The sequence below is a fragment of the Malaclemys terrapin genome, chromosome 4, assembly GCF_027887155.1.
Source record: "Malaclemys terrapin pileata isolate rMalTer1 chromosome 4, rMalTer1.hap1, whole genome shotgun sequence".
In the NCBI taxonomy this organism is placed as follows: Eukaryota; Metazoa; Chordata; order Testudines; family Emydidae; genus Malaclemys; species Malaclemys terrapin.
In genome coordinates this window covers 5,233,171-5,253,628 of record NC_071508.1, presented here as the reverse complement: position 1 = coordinate 5,253,628, position 20,458 = coordinate 5,233,171, and the positions used below count along the sequence as shown (strand labels likewise).

The following is a 20,458-nucleotide window of genomic DNA, read 5'->3' as shown; positions in this document are numbered from 1 at the left end:
GTGGGTGAGATTCTGTGGCCTGCGTTGTGCAGGAGGTCAGACTAGATGATCATAATGGTCCCTTTTGACCTTAAAGTCTGATTCTATCTCTCGCGAGCCTCCTGAGAGCCGAGTGATAAATGTTATAGTCTTGGCCTTCACAACATCCTCTGGCAAACATGTCTTGACTAATGATTATATGTTCAAGGAATATTATTTTGTTAACTGAAATGATATTTAGTGATATTAACTCTGATTTCATTTTCTCATCTCTGACTTATCAAAGGTCCAGTGTGCCCTGCCCTCCAGAGGAAATCAATGAGATTTCTGACTAAATGAGAAGAAAAAGTACAGCTGCCCACAATGTGCATAGTTCAGTTGTTTATAAAAGATGTACATTGTGCAATTGTTTTGTAAAGAGAAATATTTTGGGTTTCTTGGAATAACAGCTGGAATATAAAGGAGTAATCGAGAAGTTCAATTGTAATGTACATTTCACTTAAGAACAAAAAACGTGTTAACTCTGTATAGGAAATATGTTTAGGTGTTTGTTTCTGAAAAAACATTGAAAGGAAAAGTAAGCTATTTTTGTTTATAGACCTTGTTACAATAATCAAGTTTTTACATTTTGAAAAATACCTGTCTTTGTGTCCACATTTACAGTGGAGATTTCAAAACGGTAGCGAATTCCCATCACAGTTTACTACCTCTCATCTCGGTCATCCTGTGGGCCAGAGGTAACTAATTGTGGCCAATGGTTGATGCTCTGCCAGAATTTGCTACCCCAGGCCAGAGACTGAAAGGCAAGAGGTAGCAAATTCTGACAGGTACCACTGGCATAGAGCGGCTACACAGAAGACCTTACAGCAGCTGCCGCAGTACAGCTGTGCCGCTGTAAGGTGTGTAGTGTTGAAATAGCCTTTGAAGTCAAGGGGAGGTTTACCTTTGATTTCAATGGGGGAAGAACAAGGCCAGCGCTGAGTGCTTTTGAAATTCCCACGCTCTGCGTATTCAGCAGCTGAGGAGTTTGCCCTACAAGTTGATCTGCCGGGTGCCGGCTCCAATCGATTAGGAACCATTTGATGAACTCTGATGACTCTGACATTCAGACCTACATTTAAGAGCCTAACCTGCAACCAGACACCGGTGTGAAATAGGGTGGAATGACTTGGCTGGGCAAACATTCGCTATGTGGATTTTTATTTAGCTCCTTTGCATGGTTAATTTCTTAGACTTGTCCAGGCAGGGATGAAGGCACTTTGCATTTAATATGTTGAAGGGCAGTGCTCCTTTCAGTGTATCTGGGGAACGGAAAGAAATAACCATAGAGCTCCTAAGCCTTCCCCAGGTCTAGAGAGGACCAGGCAGTGCTGTAAGGGGGGGAACTTAATAAAGACAGGAACTTCCTGCTCTCAGCTGTTTCCTCTGGAAGTATCAGGCTGGCGTCTCTCAGTACCTTGTGCATTGAGGGCTTGAATCCAATTGATGAGCTCTCCTGGGAACACCTTTGGGAATAACGCTTCCAAGCGGTGAGTCTCTGGGCTAAAGGGGAATTACAGGGAGAGGCGGCTCCAGGGGAGGGAGAGAAACAGGCAGAGGCAGGAAATCGCTGTCTGGAGAAAAAGGCTGCCAGGACTAGGGGACCGTAGCTGAACTGTGGCTGGGGCCAGAGGGAACCCACCCAGGCAGCACGGGCGGGGCTGAGCCCAATAGTCAGGAGAGCATTTGCACAGTATTTAATTGTGTGTCCCTGTAAGGAGTGCGATACAGAGTCTCGCTGGATGAAACAGCCACTTGCTATTGTTGGTAGAATAGCGGCACTAAACGCTGCAGTCAGGCTCAGGTCACCCACTGAACCAAGAAAACCTCAATTATTCACCCAGATCTATGCTGGTTTCCCTGGCCTGTGTTACGCAGGAGATCAGACTAGAATCTACGAACGTCTGCCAATCTCTCCCCACAGCCTTGAGCAAACCTCCATGGAAAATTCTCGATCAGCTGAATTCAGGGGCCAGTTGTTGCAATACGACACTCCAGCTCCTCTCTGCTTTCACATCCTCAGCCAAACCTGCCATGATCTCCCAGCTGGAGCGAGGGGAGGAGCCGAGCATCTTCATTCTCCAGGACTCCAAGGAAAGGGAGGGCCTGAGAGGTGAGGAATGAGTGACACCAGCTCAGAGATTGTCTGGGAGAGCAGGGAAAAGCTGGGATCCCAGCAAAGCCACTGGGAGCTCCCCAGTCTGTCTTCTCTTGTCCCCTGCAGGTGCTCTGGCCTCATGGCAGGCATCACTCCTGGCTCCCACCTGACCCCTGGCAGGAGCCCTCGCCTCCCCCAGCCTTGGGGGGATTCGCTTCCTGCCCATCAGCTGCATCTCTTTCTCTCGCTCTCCCCCAGAAGGTGCCAGGACAGCGAGTGAGAACGAGGAGGAGAACCTCCAGCAGGAAGGGTCTGTGCGAACAGAGCTGCACAGGACGTCAGCCACACAGCAGGGAGGAGCCAGCGAGAGCCTGGGAGGGACAGGACAGCAGCAGGGAGAGCCCCTAGAGGAGAACAAAGCCGCCCCAGGGGAGAAACCCTACCAGTGCACCCAGTGCCACAAACGCTTCAGCCGCAGCTCCAACCTGCTCCGTCACCAGTGCTCCCACACGGGTGAAAAGCCGTTTCGCTGCACCGTGTGTGGGAAGGGCTTCACGCAGCGCGGGAACCTCACAGAGCACAGCCGGATCCACGCTGGGGAGCGCCCCTTCCGGTGCCCCCAGTGCGGGAAGGCCTTCGCCCTGAGTGCCTCCCTGCGCCAGCACCGCCGCAGCCACACCGGGGAGCGGCCCTACACGTGCCTAGAGTGCGGGAAGGGCTTTGGGGTGAGCTCTGCGCTCGTGGTCCACCAACGCATCCACACCGGGGAGCGGCCCTACCGGTGCGGGGAGTGCGGGCGCGGCTTCTGCCGTAGCTCCAACCTGGTACGGCACCGGCGCACTCACACCGGGGAGCGGCCCTACCGCTGCGCCCAGTGCGGCAAGCACTTTGGGGAGAGCTCTGCCCTGATCCAGCACCGGCGCACCCACGCCAGCGAGCACCCCTACCAGTGCCCTGACTGTGGGCAGGGCTTCAGCCAGGCCTCCCACCTGGCCCAGCACCAGCGCACCCACACTGGGGAGCGGCCCTATGCCTGTGCCGAGTGCGGGCGGTGCTTCGGGGAGAGCTCCAACCTCATCAAGCACCAGCGGGTGCACTCGGGGGAGTGGCCCTACAAGTGCCCCCGGTGCGGGAAAAGGTTTGGCCACCACTCCAACCTGATCGACCACCAGCACACCCACTTGGATGCCAAGCCCTTCAAATGTCCTGACTGTGGGAAGGGCTTCACCCAGAGCAGCCGCTACACCCAGCACTGCCGGGTCCACGCCGGCCAGAAGCCCTACCAGTGCCCCCAGTGTGGGAAGGGCTTCAGTCAGAGCTCCCACTACACCTACCACCAGCGCAGCCACACCGGAGAGCGGCCCTTCCGCTGTGCCGGCTGCGGGAAGGGCTTTAGCCGCAGCTCCAACCTGATCCGGCACCAGAGGATCCACAGTGAGGGGACCCCTGCCAGCCAATGACCTGGGGCGGGAGAAGGGTGGGAAGTTTGGGTGGCAGATTGACTACAGTTAGACCCCAGGAAATCAGCTCAGAGGGGCCCTGCCATGGACCCACCTGGGGGAGAGGGGTTCAGTCGTGATTCCGCACCAGGGAATCCCCATCCAAGAAAGCCCCTGCCATTGACCCACAGGCTGTGTGGGAAAGAAACTGACATGGTAACTCAGCCTCTGCCATCAAGTGAGTTCCCAGTGTGCTGTGGTGGCTGTGAAGGCTGGCCACGGTCCTGGGAATGTGGAATAGGAACCAGGAGACCATCCCCAGAGACTATATCCAGTTCTGGTGCCCACAGTTCAAACCGGATGGTACATAATGACGGCCATACTGGGTCAGACCAAAGGTCCATCTAGCCCAATATCCTGTCTTCTGACAGTGGCCAATGCCAGGTGCTTTGGGGAATGAACAGCACAAGCAATCACTGAGTGATCCATCCCCTGTTGTCCACTCCCAGCTTCTGGTGGCACATTGGAGTGGGTTCATAGGCCTTGCCAGACTGGCTCAGATCCTAGCACCATCCAGTGCCATATTCCAACTCTGACAGCGTCCCAGCTGCTGCAGAGAAAGGTGTGAGAACCCTACAATAGCACATGTGGGGTAATCTGCCCCGCACGTTAGGTCTCAGCCTGGACTGTAACGGAGCATAGCGGCCTGAAGTGTAGGTCACAAGAAGGATGCCAGGTCTGGAAAAACCTTCCTTGTAGTGAAAGACGGAAGAAGCTCAATCTCTTTGGTTTCTCCAAGGGAAGGCTCAGAGGTAACTTGATTCGGGTTTACACGCCCCCGCATGGGAAGGAGATTCCTGGTGGCAGATGGCTCTGTCATCGACAAAGTCTGAACGAGAGCCACCGCTGGGAGCTGCAGCAGACCGGAACGAAGGTGCACATTTTTGACTGCGGGGAAGCAGACACTGGGGCAGTCTTCCCAAGGGACATGGTGGATTCTCCATCCCTGAGGGTCTTTAGATGGCGACTGGACGGTTGTCCTCAAAGACATGCTGTAGCTCTGCCACGAGCTGTGGGCTTCATGCAGAGGTCTCTGCGTTATGGAGATCAAACTAGAGGATGCCAACGGTCTCTTCTGGCCTTAAAATCACCTTTAAACTAGAGAGTCTCACACTTTGTTGCTTCTGCAGGCGGAGCCCGTTGCACAAGCCCGGGGCTCCTTGCATTCCTCTACTTCCCCTACTAGCTCCGGTGGGCCCCCCTCTCATCCCTTTCTGTTTCTGGGACTCCCCTCCTCACCACACCCTGCCCTATGCCTGGGGCTCTGTGTGCCCCGGCTGACTCCATCCCCCATACAATTATCCCCTGTTCACCTCCCATTCCTGGGACTCTATCTGCCTCCCCATCCCCTATTCTCCCCTTCTATGTATCCCCACTTCCCCCATATCAGGGTCCCCCATTTTCCTTCTACCAGGGGTTCTCTATTCCCCCATTCCCAGGTCTCTGTGCTCCTATTCCCCCTCTACCAGGGTCCCTCATTCTCCCCCTCATGCCAGGGGCGCTGTATGCCCCCTCACACTCCCCTTTGCCTCTTCCCCCTGTTTTTATTTTCTTTCTGTCTGGCAGCTAAGTCATGCAGGATGTCAACCTTTTAAACTGAGCTGGGGGTACTGGGACACAGGAAGGTGTGAACGGCTGTCATCAACCTCTTCTTTGAGCTATGGACAATTGCAGAGATGGTGGAAGCTGTAGCTCCGCTAACCAAAGACCAAGGGCTGTGTGCACCCCACATTTCCCCATTCTGGTTTATTTATTTTTTGGGGGCCAGATCCATGGGGTTCTGCCCATTGACGCCTAAAAATGGCCTGAAATTGCGGAATTGATGGTATTCAACAGTGATCACATTACAGACCGACAGAGAAATGTCATCAAAGTTGAGTGTAGTGATGTGTGTGGAGATGCTTTGGTGGGAGCTTGAATCTTATCGGATGCCAAGAAAACCATGTTGAGAGAACTACATGGGGTGGGGGAGAAGGTTCAGAGCCTAGACATAATGGGCTCTAGAGTCTCATTGAAATCACTGGAGTGAGGCCACTTTATGCCAGCTGAGAGTCTGACCGCATTGGGTCTCCTCCATTTTCTTCCATACGGGGTAGAAGCCAGTGCCCTTGCTCATTAAGATGTCTTATAACCTTCACGTGTGGGGTGCCAGGGGACGGGCTGATATGGCAGGGGACCAGGTTTATGGGCTGACGTTATTTGGCAATCTGTTTTAGAGACAGGGTTCTCTCAGCAGGCTGAAAGGGAACTGAGTTCTGGAATGATCTACATTAGAGTGAGTTACTTTCCCCTCCCCTGCTCAGCAGGAATCATTAACCCCCAGGCCCAGCCTGTACCCTAGAGATCTATGCCTGTCCCAAATTAAGAACATAAGAACGGCCATACTGGGTCAGACCAAAGGTCCATGTAGCCCAGCATAGGCACCGACTTCCACTGTTCCCAGTGGGTGCTTGACCCCACCCCTGCCCCTGGCCCCACCCCTGCACCGCCCTCGCCCTGCCCCTATTCCAGCCCTTCCCCAAAGTCCCCACCCGCTTTCCCCAAGTCCCCGCCCTGCATCTCCTCCGCCTCCTCCCCTCAGCTTGCCTCGTCCCTGCTCCTCCCCCCTCCCTCTTGGAAAGTCCTAAGCACCTCCAAACAGCTGTTTGGCGGTGGGAAGCACTGGGGGGGGGGGGGGGAGAGGAGGTGGGGCGGGGGGAGCTTGGCTGCCAGTGGGTGCAGAGCACCCACTAATTTTCCCCTGAGAGTGCTCCAGCCCTGGAACACCCATGGCGTCGGGGCCTATGTAGCCCACTATCCTGTCCTCCGACAGTGGCCAATGCCAGGTGCTTCAGAGGGAATGAACAGAACCAGAATCATCAAGTGATCCATCCCGTCGCCCATTCCCAGCTTCGGGATTTGGAATCCAAATGCTGCGGGCTCTTCCAATGATGCCTCTGGCCAGGACATCTGCATGGATTGAACCCAGGAGCTCTGCATCTAAAAGCTCAAGGCACGGCTGCCTGAGTGATGGGATCTGAGCCCTCAGCTGAGAGGCTGTAGGAAGCTCATAAACGTCCATAAATAGTCTGGCCCCTAGATGGGGACACACGAGTCACCCTGTGTGGGTTGTTCTTCGGGTTGGGGCGCAAGTCCCAAAGGCTGCTAAAAACCAGAGCTCCCTGCGAGGCCAGACCATGGCCTCCTGGCCTCTCCAGCGCCTGGTTCCTCAATGCTAGTTCAGGAGCCAGTGACATCTGGGGAATGTCCCCTCTGTGCCCAGAGCTGCTCCGGAGGCTCCCAGACGTCTGACCATCCCCACCCCCAGTATCAGGTCCCCGTGTGTACCCAGATCCCACTCCCACACTGTAGCTCCCGGAGCCAGGGCCGGATTTCCAGTTAGGAACAGGAGACACGTGCCTAGGGGCGCTGCCGGCGTTCTCAGGGCACCTAAAGGTCAAAAGGGGGTTAAAAGTTTCATATTTTTATGGAAAACCTGAAGGCCGGCTGTAGGCATGGGCGGGGGTGGAGGCTGAAGAGGCTGTGCCTAGGGGCGGGTAAGGTGTCAATCTGGCCCTGCCTGGAGCCCCCATTACAGGGGCCGGGGGTACAACAGCCCAGGATATGCTAGGGCCCGGCCCGGGGGTGCGGGGTTCCCGGGAGGGCGCGAGGTTCCCGCACTGCAAGTGGGGTGCAAAGTATCCCCCCATCTGCCTGGGGCGGGGGCTCAGACACCGGCTCCTCCCCGGGGGGCGAGGGGAGCCCTGGCTGGGGGAGATCAGCGGCTCTAGGCGGGCGGGGGGGGGGCCCAGCTGACCGGTCTCCCGCATACACCGGCGGCCTGGCGAGCTCAGAGTTAAAACCAGCGAGCTCCGAGCCCCGAGCCCCGGGCCGGAAGGGAGCGGCCGGTGCTGCCCCGGCCCACGTGCGGCGGGAGCGGGGAGAGGCGGCGGGGCCCCGGGGAGACGCAGCCGCAGAGGCAGGAAATCGCTGCCCGGTGGGGGGGGGATCGGAGCCGAACTGGGACCGGAGAAACCCCCCCGGCCCTCTCCGCAGCCAGCCCCGGGGTCTGTGGGGCTGAGCCCGGCAGGGTCCCGGCTCCAGCCCTGGGGTATTGCCTGCCCTGCCCTCCGCCTGCACGTTCAAGAAACCTCCCGTGCTTAGATCCACGTGCAGCTCTTCCCGCGGCTGTGTCCGGAGCCATCGCTACAAGGGGCCAGCGCCCCCCATGTGCCTGGAGATCCCCGATTCCCCTGCAGGGGGCGCGGCCCATCTGACCCCAGGGGTCTCCCTGCCTCAAAGGGCCCCTGGGAACACCCCCCCGCCCCCCAGCAGAGAGCCAGGCCTGGGCACATTCTCTGCACCAAGCCCTGGGGGGAGCTTTCACTGAGCCCCCTCTCACCTGTTTCTTCTCCTGAACAGAATTCCCCATCCTCGACCGGGCCACGATCCCCCCGATGGAGCGAGGGGAAGAGCCCAGGGTCCCAGATCTCCAGGGTGCCGAGGAAAAGGAGATCTTGAGAGGCGCTGGGGCAGGTGAGGAATGGGTGACACCAGCTTGGAGACCATCCAGGAACGAAGGGAAAAGCTGGGATCCCAGCAAAGCCGCTGGGAGCCCCCCCAGGTCTGTCTCCGCTCGTCTGGCAGCACGTACACGCCTTGCTCAGGTTCGGTGCCCCATTGCTTTCACTCTTAAAAGGCAAAGGGTGCTGGGCCGGAAGGAGATGCAACATAGGGTTTGGCTTGACATAGCTCCTAGTATTGGGCCCTAGCAATGTATGGCCAGTTCCACAGCTAATGTCAATCCGTGTTGCTCGTTGATTCACACCAGCCCCATTGACTCCGGCGGAGCTACCGGTGGTTCGCACCAGCTGGGGATCAGGCCCCATTGACTCCATCGGAGTGATGCCCATTTACACAAGCATGGGATCTAGCTTGATCTGCACCTTAAAGACCAGCTGGTACTCCCCGCGTCCTTCGTCCTTGTTAGAAAAAATGAAATGAGCATTGCAATATGAGTTTCAGATCTATCCTCATTATCCCAGGCTCTGAGTTTTCACTCCTACCCTTCGTATCACATCCAAATATAAATAATTCCCTAATTGTCTCGTCTCAATATCATCCCTAGCAGGTCACTCCCAGCTCCCACCTGTCCTGCCTAACGCCTGGCAGGAGCCCTCCCTCCCCTCAGCCTTTCTCTGAGGGCTCAGCTGGGCCAATGGAGCAGAACCTGCCCCTCATCTCCCTTCAGGGAAGGGTTTGTGGGAATTCGCTTCCTGCCCATCAGGTTTTCTGCTCCGTGACAAATCCCTTTGCCTCCCTTCTCTCACCAGCACAGGGAACAAGCCCTGGCTGGATTCTCTCTCTCTCCCAGTAGGTGCCGGGACAATCAGTGAGAATGAGGAGGAGAATCCCCAGCATGAAGGGCCTGCGGAACCAGAGCAACACGGGACGTCCTGGAGCCCCAAGCATGGAGACGTTGGTGGGGCAGGACGGCAGCGAGGAGACCTCCCGAGGGAGAGCTCTGCTGAGCGGGAAGGAGATCCCTGGCAGCTCCACGACTCCTCTGGGCATCAGGAGGGGAGACTGACCATATGTGGGCAGTGTGGGAAGAGCTTCTCTCAATACGAAGACCTCGCTGAGCACCAGAGATCCCATAGAGGGGAGAGACCTCATCAATGCCCTGACTGCGGGAAGGGTTTCACCTGCAGCTCCCACCTCCTCCAGCACCAGCGCACCCACACGGGCGAGAGACCCTTCCAGTGCCCTGACTGCGGGAAGGGCTTTGGGGTCAGCTCTCACCTCGTTGTCCACCAGCGGGTCCACACGGGGGAGCGCCCCTACAAATGCCCCGACTGCGGGAAGGGCTTCAGCCAGAGCTCCCACCTGGCCAAGCACCAGCGCACCCACACCGGGGAGCGGCCCTACAGGTGTGCGGCCTGCGGGAAGAGCTTTGGGGACAGCTCCTACCTGATCCAGCACCAGCACACCCACACCGGGGAAAGCCCCGGCCTGGCCGGTGGGATGGGTGCGGAGGAGAGGCCTTACCCATGTCCCCAGTGCGGGAAGAGCTTTGGCACCAAGCTGGCCCTGAGCCGGCACCAGAAACTGCACAGCGAGGAGCGGCCCTATGAGTGCGCTGAATGCGGGAAGAGCTTCAAGCTGAGCCGGCTGCTTATCCAACACCAGCGGATCCACACCGGGGAGCGGCCCTACCGATGCCCCGACTGCGGGCAGAGCTTCGGCCGCAGCTCCCACCTCCGCTCGCACCAGCACATCCACACCGGCGAGAAACCCCACCCCTGCCCTGACTGCGGGAAGGGCTTCAGCCACGGCTTCCAGCTGGCTCAGCACCGGCGCGTCCACACGGGGGAGCGGCCCTACGGGTGCCCAGACTGCGGGCGCAGCTTCAGCCACCGCTCCACCCTCATCAAGCACCAGCGCACCCACACCGGGGAGCGGCCCTACCACTGCGCCCAGTGTGACAAGGACTTCAACTGGAGCTCAGCGTTCATCAAGCATCGCCGGACCCACTCGGAGGAGCGGCCCTTCCGCTGTGCGGACTGCGGGAAGGGCTTCCGCGAGAGCTGCACCCTCATCCAGCACCAGAAGATCCACTCGGAAGAGAAACCCTACAAATGCCCCGACTGCTTCAAGAGCTTCAGCCTCAGCTCCTACCTCGCTAGGCACCAGAAAATGCACACGGTCTAGGGACGCCAGTGGTGGGGCCTGCCCTGCCCGCACAGGGGCATTGTGGGTACCTTTCTGAAGTGGGTATGCACCCCCTGCTTGCACAGAGATGTCCTCTTGCCTTCCCTCTGGTGACTGGAGCGTGTATCAGAATTTATGTGGAATTTGTGGCCCTGGAGGTTTTTAAGAACAGTTCCAGTTCTCGGACAGGTCCCACCTCTCATTGATGGTCTAGGTATAGTTGATCCTGCCTCAATCTGGAGGGGAGGACTAGATGACTTCTCAAGGACCCTTCCAGCCCTACATTTCTATGACTCTGTGAGTCTGCTGCTAACCCCTAAACTGATTTCGTCCCATGGGAAATTCAAACTTTGAATTTCAGAGATTTTAAAAATTGGATTTTTCGTCCCGGTTTGTTGAAAGCTGAGAATTTTTCACAAAATATGATTATGGGGCAAAATATTTCATCTGATTGATTGTTTTGACTGATTATATCATCTATGATATGAGAGGCAGTGTGCTCTAGGGCAGTGTTTCACCACCGGGGCCTTTTCTTGTGGCCACAGCTTCCTGGGCTGTGATGGGGACGGAGAGACGCAAAGCAGTGGCCCCCCCAGCCAGCCCTGGGAGCTGCATGGAGGGAGGCGAGGTCTGTGCAGCTGAGCCCAGACGGGTTCTCCACCCCCCCGAGAAGCTCCCAGGCATCCGGCCTCACCCCATCTCAATCTAAAATGGGTGATGGGGGGGGGGAAATCCATGACTGGTTGCATGTCACCCCAGCATTGTCAGATTCCAATGGGCTTTTCAGTGTCAAACCTGGTCTTTGCAGGACGGTTTCTCACTGTGTGACTTAAATAAACCAGGATTATTTTTTTAAAGGAAACTAGGAAAAACAATTCCATCATGTGCCACCCTAAGAATCTTATCACATAGGTGACTGGCGTGGCCTGAGCCCCTTTTGTTCTGTGGACCAGCCACTAGAGGGGGACGTGGCAACGCTTTTAGCCCACAAGACCCACAATTAATTGGTCCGGTGGCACCTTAAAGACTAACAGATTTATTTGGGCATAAGCTTTCGTGGGTAAAAAACCTCACTTCTAAGCTTATGCCCAAATAAACTGGTTAGTCTTTAAGGTGCCACTGGACTCCTTGTTGTTTTTGTGGATACAGATTAACACGGCTACCCCCCGATAATTAATTGGTCGACAACCACTGAATGTCGGATCAGCTTTCCTGAGTTCTCTCCCTGGCTCTGGGAGGGATGTGGGGCCTGGTGGGGTAGAGCAGGCTGGGCTGGGAGCCAGGACTCCTGGGTTCTATCTGCAGTGCTAGGAGGGGCGTGGAGTCTAGAGCAGTGGTTACAGATCAGATCATAGAGGGACACAGTGTTTTGGCCTGTTCCTTACAGAAGACAGTCCCCTCCCGGGCCTGGAGATGCTCCGGCCCCTGCTCCCCTAGTGAGGCTCCAGTTCCCAGCTGGCTGTGATCACAGTGGCCCCTGGGGAATTAACCCACCCCCCCATGCTTTGCACTCTCCTGGCTCTGGTCCTGGAGCCCCAGTTATAATGGCCTTGGATACATCAGAGAAAGAGCCGCGCGGGGGCTCTTTGGGAGGGAGCATGGTTCCCTCATTAGGAACATCCTGTGGGGGGCAGAATCCCCAGTAGATTTTGTGGGGTGCTGCATTAAAGTTCAGCCAAGCCAATAATGGGTCCCCCAATATCTGCTCCTGCTGTGAGTTCTCTCTGGGACTGTGAGCCTGCAGGGTCCGGATCTCCTGCCCCACACAGCCCTAGCTGGGGTGTCTGTGTTATCCGCCCCAGGAATCTGCACCAGTCAGCTGAGCTCCCCCCACGCTGGCTCCTTGGGGTCCCAGCTGAACCCTCAAACCAAGACTTGGTGCCAGGGCGGGCTTGGATGGGCACTGGGGCAGCTGGGCAGGGCCACTGTCCCAGCGAGACTGGGGGATCCTAAGATGGGGCAAGCGGAGCCAACGGATGGGCATGTGGGTATGCCCGGAATGGGGGACCAGGCGTTTCCCCTGAAGGTGTGGGGAAGGGTGCATCCTCCACAGGAGGGATCTATACCCCCCTCTCTCCAGCCCAGCCGCCCCCGGGGGACCCTGCATCCTTCCGCCCCGTGCAGAGCCTGTCCCCGCTCCTGGAGCCGCCAGGCCGGGCTACCCAAAGCGGATCTTCCCAGAGCGGAGCCGCCCGTGCCGTCAGCGGGGTTGCAATAGCGCAGGGACCTTCCTGTCCAACCCCCAACCTGGGCTGGAGACTCAGGCAGCCCCTGCTGCCCACGGGGCCGGATCCCCTGTCTGCAATGAGACCCCCCCTCCCCCAGGGAACCAGCAATAACCCGCCCCACCCCGTGCGCTGCAGCCGGGCGGTGAGTGGGGGCGCAGGGCAGGGAGGCAAACAGCCGAGGCAGGAAATCGCTGCCTGGAGAAAGCGGCCGCAGGGCCCGGGGGGGGGGGGGTGGGTCGGTGCCGAAGGGGGGCTGGGACTGGAGGACACCCCCCCCAGCCAGCTCTAGGGCAGTACTGGAGGAGGTGGGTCTGTGCAGCTGAGCCCGGCAGCCCCCCCCCCCCCCCCCAGCCCAGCAGCGAGCCCGCGGGACACCACTGGAGGTTGAGGTTTGTACCATTTCCTTGGAGCAAAGTTACCGACCCCAGGCAGTGAAGAGGAGACGTGCGCTGAAGACAATTTGTGTGTGAGCCATTGAACCAAACTGTCAACCCCGGATCTGCTAGAAACCGCTCCCTAGCCCCAGCCGCTCTGCACGTATGGGCGGCTGTGTGCTGCACTGACATGGCACGAAAAGGGTTAACACACTGTGTGGTTTCCAGGCCCTTAGGTGATCTTTGCGAGATGAGTTCTACTGAGAAGTGTGACTCATTTGTCAAAACACCTCTTCCCTGTGTCATAGGTCAGATCAGTAACACCTTAACAGCCCTGGAGCGGGGTTCCCCTACGGGGCAGGGGGCAGGAGGCCTTGCTGTGCCAGAACTTGGGTGGGTGGGTTTTGGATGAGATTATGAATATAATGCTCCTTATCAAACTGTCTGTACTGAGCTATCTTGATTATCACTTCAAAAGTTTTTTTTCTCTTACTTAATTGGCCTCTCAGAGTTGATAAGACAACTCCCACCTGTTCATGCTCTCTGTATGTGTGTATATATATCTCCTCAATATATGTTTCACTCTATATGCATCCGAAGAAGTGGGTTGTAGCCCACAAAAGCTTATGCTCTAATAAATTTGTTAGTCTCTAAGGTGCCACAAGTACTCCTGTTCTTTTTGAGGATACAGACTAACACGGCTGCTACCCTGATTCCTGTCATTATAAATGTAGATGACAGAGGCACTAGTGTTGATGTAAGACAGACTTCTGGGAGGTATTTGCATCGGTACTGCATGACATGTTGAGTAAAACCTAGAACGATGTAAAATGAACCTGACGCACATGAGAGGGACCAAAAGCTGGCTAAATGATGGGTCTGAAAATGTAACTATAAAATCATCATCCAGTGGGTGTATTTCTAGCGGGTTTCCACCACAGGGATCGGTTCATGGCCCCCCACTATTTAACATTTTTATCGATGGCCTGGAAGAAAACAGAAAATCGTCATTGATAAAGTTTGCAGACAACACACAACACACCCCTGGCTAAATGTGAATGTATAGAAACAAAGAATGTAGATGATGCTTCCAACTTTACCCTGGGAAGCAATGCCTCTGAAGACGTGGGGGTCATGGCAGATAATCAGCTGACCATGAGCTCCCCATGTGATGCGGTGGCGAAAGGGATCAGACATCATTTAGTTGGGGTTGGTCCTGCTTTGAGCAGGGCGTTGGACTAGATGACCTCCTGAGGGCTCTTCCCACCCTAATCGTCTATGATTATGTGCATAAGCAGATGCATACGCAGCGGTATCTTGAGTAGGAGTAGAGTGATTATTTTACTTCTATATTTGGCACTGGTGTGACCACTGCCGGAGCACTGTGTGTTCCATTCTTGTGTCCACAATTCAAGGATGTTGATACATTGGAGAGAGGGTTCAGAAAAGAGCCACAAGAATGATTAAAGGATTAGAAAACCGGCTTTATGGTGATAGATTCAAGGAGCTCAGTCTATTTAGTTTAACAAAGAGAAGGTTAAGGGGGTGACTTGATTACAATCGTTAAGCACCTGCAGGGGGAACAAATATTTGATAATGGGTTTTTCAATGGAGCGGACAAATATATAAGACAATCCCATGACTGCAAGTTGAAGCTAGACAAATTCAGACTGGAAATAAGACGTCCGTTTTTACAGGGAGGGTAATTGACTGGAAGATTTTACCAAGGGTCGTGGTGGATTCTCCATCACTGGCAATTTTAAAATCGATGGGATGTTTTTGTCTAAAAGATCCGCTCTAGGAATTATTTTAGGAAAGTTCTTTGGCCTGTGTTAAGCGGGAGTTCACAACAGATGATCCCAACGGCCTCTTTTGGCCTTGGAATCTATGAATTGTGCTGGGTGGTGCACAGATCCTGACTAAGATCTGGGCCCCCATTGTGCACAGACCCAGTCTGAGATCAAGCCCCATTGTACCAGACACCACACAGACCCCAACCAAGATCAGGGTCCCGCATTGTGGCGGGGGCTGCATAGACCCTGACCGAGATCAGGGCCCCCATTCCACTAAGGAGCTGCCCAGACCCACAGCGAAAGACCGTCCCTGCTCTGAAGAGCTCATAGTCTAAATAGACAGAGGCAGGATTATTATCCCCATTTTACAGATGGGGAAACTGAGGCCCAGAGAGATGCAGTGACTCTCCCAGACAGTCTGTAGCAGAGTTCGGAATTGAACCCAGCTTTTCTGAGTCACAGCCCAGTGTCTGAGCCGCAAGCCTGGCCATTTAGATGAGCCCGAGGAAGTGGAACAACAACCAGTAAATGCTAGTTAGCCATCGATTTGGAGCTGGGGCCCTGTACTCAGAGCGTGCATCACTCCTGACTCCCATCCCTCCTGCCTGACCCCTGGCCAGAGCCCTCCCCTCTCCCAGCCTTTCTCTCAGGGCTCAGATAGGCCACTGCAGCAAAACCGGCTCCTCCTCTCCCCTCAGGGTAGGGTTTGGGTGGTTTCACTTCCTGCCCATGAGGTTTTCTGCTCGGGGACAAACTCCTTTGCCTCCCCCTCTCTCCCCAGCACAGGGAAGAAGCCCCAGCTGGATTCTCTCTCCCAGCAGGAAGGGCCTGCAGGAGCAGATGGCAGGGGAGGTCCCAGAGCCTCAAGTGGGGAGATGCCGGCAGGTGGCAGAGCAGGGTGGGATGGCAGCGGGGGGAGGAGACGACTGGGCAGTGCTGGAGCAGGGCTGTGTCTGTGCAGCTGCAGGGGAGATCAGAGCTTGGATCTGAGTCATATTGTGTGTGGTTCATTCTCTGTCTCCCAGCAGGTGCCGGGGACGGGCGTGAGAACGAGGAGGAGCCGGAACCCCCCAAATGTCCCTCTTGCCACCCGAGCTGGGGGAGCCGCTGACCATCTGCAGCCAGTGCGGGAAGAGCTACCGCCTGAGCACCCAGTTCCTGCGGCACCAGCAGACCCACGTCCGTGAAAAACCCTTCAAGTGCGACGAGTGCGGGAAGAGCTTCGTGGACAGCTCGGCCCTGCTCACGCACCGGCGTGTCCACACCGGGGAGTGGCCCTACCGCTGTGCCGACTGTGGCCGGAGCTTCAGCCGCAGCTCCAACCTGATCCGGCACCAGCGCACCCACCGGGGACTGCGGCCCCACCAGTGCCCTGACTGCGGGAAGAGCTTCGCCGAGGCCTCCTGCTTCCTGCAGCACCGGCACTCCCACTCAGGCGAGCGCCCCTACCTCTGCCCTGACTGCGGGAAGAGCTTCCACCACCGCTCCGTCCTCCTGGCCCACCGCCGCACCCACCTCGGGGAGCGGCCCTACACCTGCTCCGATTGCGGGAAAAGCTTCCACCAGAGCTCCCAGCTCTCCGCCCACTGCCGGGCTCACCTGGGCGTCAGGCCCTTCCAGTGCCCTGACTGTGGGAAGAGCTTCTTGGACAGTTCCTCTCTGATCATCCACCAGCGCATCCACACCGGAGAGAAACCCTACAGGTGCCCCGAGTGCGGGCGTAGCTTCAGCCGCAGCTCCAACCTCCTCAGGCATCAGCGCCTCCATGCCAGGGAGCAGCCCTTCAAGTGTCCCCAGTGCGGGCGGAGCTTCCGGGATGGCTCGGGCCTGGCTCAGCACGAGGGGTCCCACCTGAAAGCTAAGACGTACCAGTGCACCCAGTGTGGGAAGGGTTTCAGCCAGAGCGCCACCCTCATTAGGCATCAGAGAATTCACACCGGGGAGCGGCCCTACACCTGCTCTGAGTGCGGGAAGAGCTTCAGCCAGAGCTCCACCCTCTTCCGACACCGGAGGATCCACACAGGCGAAAGGCCCTACAAGTGTCCCCAGTGTGGGAAAAGCTTCATCGAGAGCTCGGCCCTGATCCAGCATCAGAGAAGTCACACGTGACAGAGGCTACTAGGGGAGCGCATCCGCTGGAAGTTAACCATTGGGCAGTATCAAAGTGGTGCTGGTAGGAGCAGGTGCCTGGAATATCATGGATTAATTAGCAGGAGGAAACATCAACCATTGGCCAATGTCAACGTGGCATTGGCATGACAGCATGGCTGGAACATCGTAGATTAATTGGCTGGAGGAGAGCATCAACTATTGACCAATATCACCATGGTGTTATTGTGCATTTGTGTCTGGAATATCATAGATTTATCAGATGGATGAGAATGTCAATAACTGGCCAATGTCAACATGGCTTTGGTGTGAGAAGTGTGTCTGAATTATCATAAATTAATCAACCGGAGGAGGTCAACCATTGGCCAATGTCAACATGGTTTTGGTTTGAGAATGTGGCTGGATTATCATAGATTAAGCAACCTGAGGAAAAGATCAACCATTGGCCAATGTCAACATGGTTTTGGTGTGAGAATGTGGCTGGATTATCGTAGATTAAGCAACCTGAGGAAAAGATCAACCATTGGCCAATGTCAACATGGTTTTGATGTGAGAATGTGGCTGATTATCATAGATAAATCAACCCAAGGAGAAGATCAACCATTGGCCAATGTCAACATGGTTTTGATGTGAGAATGTGGCTGATTATCATAGATAAATCAACCCAAGGAGAAGATCAACCATTGGCCAATGTCAACATGGTTTTGGTGTGAGAATGTGGCTGGATTGACAGAGATAAATTGACTGGAATTTTCAAATGACCCTAATGGTGTCAAGTGACCAGGTTCAAAATCCCCCCTTGGAAATCCCAACCATAGATGTGGAAGGCCAGAAGGGACCATTACTGTCACCCAGCCTGTCCTTGTGCCTACCACAATGATATACTGACGTTCAGGAAGTGCGGCATCTGCTCAGCGGTAATTGCACTTTCCTGTCTCTGTATGAATTGTCTTTTCCAAGGTGTGTTTGACATGGTATTTAACAAGGTGAAACAGCATTTCCCAAAACAAGACCTCATCATTTCTGCCGTGTAAATGGACCAAATGTCAGTGTTTAAAGTGACCTGCAGAGGGGGAGGAGGGGAAATTAAGGCTGGGTTTGGGCCCCTTTTCTTTATCTTTTATGAAAAAAGTCTGGCCGTTGTATTTTTTAAAAAATTCTGCTTGGTTTGGGTGTGTCCCACAGTAAAGCCGTGTCTACACACAACATTTGTAGCTCTTTCACTACACCGGTCTAGTTACAGTAGTGTGGGCTCAGTTATACTGTTAGGAAGGGACCTTTTTGTATTATTGCTGTTCATTTCTATTTACCATAGTGCCTAGGAATCCTTGTTGTGGACCAAAACCCCAAGGTGCGTGGTGCTGTACAAACATGGAACAAGACGTCAGTCCCTGCCCCAGAAACCGTACAATCTAAGTCCAAAACAAGAGACCACAGATGGATACAGACGGAATGATGGTGGAGTACAAGGAAACAATGGGACACTACTGGTCAGCATGACTGACTGTGGTCTCAGCACCAGCAGTCTCACCACTGTCAAGTTTTTGGTAGGACTGATGGCATAGGAGGGATTTGAAGGAGGAGGATGTTTAAGGGGGAACCCCTCCCCAGTGTGAGGGTTCAGCATGGAAGAAAGCACAAAGGGGCTGGTTCAAAAATGTTAATCCAAGCTGGATTGAAAAATGGTCAGTGATGGAGAGCCCACCATGACCCTTGGAGGAGTTGTTCTTATGACTCTTGGAGAGTTGTTCTTATGCTTAATTATTATCCTCCCAAAACTTTGCCCCCTTATTTCCAGCTTGAATTTGTCTAGCTGCAACCTCCAGCCATTAGATCCTGTTATGCAATGTAACTGTATCAGTAAAAAAATAAATCACACCCTGACCAACAAAGCTCTGCTGGTAAAAGACCTAGGAAGACACAGTAATACTGGTGAAAAAGGCTGTTGCTGGAATAGCTTATTCTGGCCGGGGAACTGATATAAGCCAAGCTAAAAGAACTCTTTCGGTGGTATAAGCTATGTCACCACTAGGGGGCTTGCTAATATAACTATCCTGCTATAACCGGGGTTCTCAAACTTTTTTTGCTGGGACGGGGACCCCCTTTGAAAATATTTCACGCTGTGATGACCTCCCCCCGAAAAAGTAATGCTCCCCCATACCATGCCATCCTTACTTCTGCACTGCTGCTGGCAACAGCGCTGCCTTCGGAGCTGGGCACCAGGCCTGCAGCCTCCACTCTCGCGACCCCCCTACAATAGTCTTGTGACCCCCTTTTGGGCCAGGACCCCCAGTTTGAGAAACTCTGTGCTATAAACTACATGTTTCCCAAACCCGAAGAAAAGCGCGTCTCTCTTACCAACAGAAGTTGGTCCAATAAAAGATATTACAGTACCTCACCCACCTGGTCTCTGATATCCTGGGACCAGCCCGGCTACCACAGCACTGCATAAGCTACACGGAAGGCTCTTTCTAGTGTAGACAAGACCCAACTCTGTGTTAGATCGACAAGGCCCAGGGTTCAATCATTCCATTGGTCATAGGCACCGACTCCGTGGGTGCTCTGGGGATGGAGCACCCATGGGGAAAAATTGGTGGGTGCTCTGCACCCACTGGCAGCTCCCCGCCCCCCCGCCCCAGCTTGCCTCCGCCTCCTCCCCTGAGCATGCCGCGTGCCCGCTTTTCCCCCCTAGCTCCCAGCGCTTGGGAGGTAGGGGGGTCGCGGCCTGCTCGGGGAAGAGGCGGGGTTGGGGCGGGGATTTGGGGAAGGAGTCCAATAGGGGCAGGGAGGGGGCGGAGACTTTGGGGAAGGGGTTGGAATGGGGGCAGGGCAACGGTGGAGTCAGGGCAGCGGTGAGGCCAGGGGTCGCGAGCACCCACCGGTGCCAGGGAAGGTTGGTGCCTATGCCATTGGCCCTCTGTGGCAGTGCAGAGGGGGTAGGGAATTATTCCCTTGGGGTTACTGACCATCCCCCAAGGGAAATCCAGCAGCAGGTGCTGTTAGTGGGGCTGGCTGCACGGTTACAGGCCTGCTCTGGGGAAGTGAGGGGGTTGGGAGATTCGTAACTTGAAGTCTACAGTAGATTCCTTGTGAGACGCCGCTGGTGGGGGGGGGGGGGGGGTTGAGGGCTGTTTATACATGGATCTCTCGCCTGGTGCTGAGATGCAGCAACTTCTGGAGTGCGGTGTGGGGGTGTTTAACAGGAACACGGCACAGTGCTTGAGGAGGGAAGTGAAAGAGAATCCTGCAGTGAAGCCACAACTGGGGGTGGGGGGCATGGGGGATAGCGGGAAATGAAACGCAATTACCCAACTGGGGGTGCTGTTTTTATTGCTGTGTGTATCAGCTTTAACTGAGCTCAGAACCCCGTTGTGCTGTCCAGACACACACTGTCCCCCAGGAACTTAAAGGCTCTCAGCAGAGCACGGCGTGTTTTTCAGACGGGGAGAGGCTCGGTGACCTGACCAAGGTTACCCAGGAGCTGATCGCGGAGCCAGGAAATGAACGCAGGTCTCCAGCACAGGCACCTGCCCCCCTCCTGGGGCTGCCCCCAGGCTGCAGGGGTCACGCCCCGATCCTGGGGGGAAAGGTCTGGGCTCAGTTTCTTCCATTGAGCCCATCACGCTGGGATCTCTTGGCTCCAACAGGC

The 20,458-nt window shown here is 55.5% G+C and overlaps 2 protein-coding genes across 8 annotated transcripts; both read left to right on the top strand.

Moving 5' to 3' along the window:
• Window positions 1-1,418: 1,418 nt before the first annotated feature.
• Window positions 1,419-10,751, top strand: LOC128835583 (zinc finger protein 420-like). Its single transcript, XM_054025128.1, has 7 exons — window positions 1,419-1,508; window positions 1,943-2,131; window positions 2,375-3,568; window positions 5,832-5,890; window positions 7,461-7,705; window positions 8,017-8,130; window positions 8,928-10,751. The coding sequence occupies exons 2-7, from the start codon at window positions 2,053-2,055 to the stop codon at window positions 10,303-10,305; spliced, it is 3,069 nt and encodes a 1,022-aa protein (XP_053881103.1). The 5' UTR covers window positions 1,419-1,508; window positions 1,943-2,052; the 3' UTR covers window positions 10,306-10,751.
• LOC128836898 (zinc finger protein 572-like) lies at window positions 8,209-19,151 on the top strand. 7 transcript variants are annotated; one of them, XR_008444846.1, is made up of 3 exons: window positions 10,838-12,675; window positions 15,726-17,726; window positions 18,125-19,151. XR_008444846.1 is itself a non-coding variant. In XM_054027613.1 (2 exons), the coding sequence occupies exon 2, from the start codon at window positions 15,775-15,777 to the stop codon at window positions 16,807-16,809; it is 1,035 nt and encodes a 344-aa protein (XP_053883588.1). In that variant the 5' UTR covers window positions 8,209-8,261; window positions 15,729-15,774; the 3' UTR covers window positions 16,810-19,151. The 7 variants fall into 7 exon arrangements, 6 of the variants coding, with proteins under 6 accessions (XP_053883588.1, XP_053883587.1, XP_053883584.1 ...); XM_054027613.1 differs by lacking the exon at window positions 10,838-12,675 and adding an exon at window positions 8,209-8,261 and having other exon boundaries at window positions 15,729-19,151; XM_054027612.1 differs by lacking the exon at window positions 10,838-12,675 and adding an exon at window positions 8,244-8,261 and having other exon boundaries at window positions 15,726-19,151.
• Window positions 19,152-20,458: the final 1,307 nt, after the last annotated feature.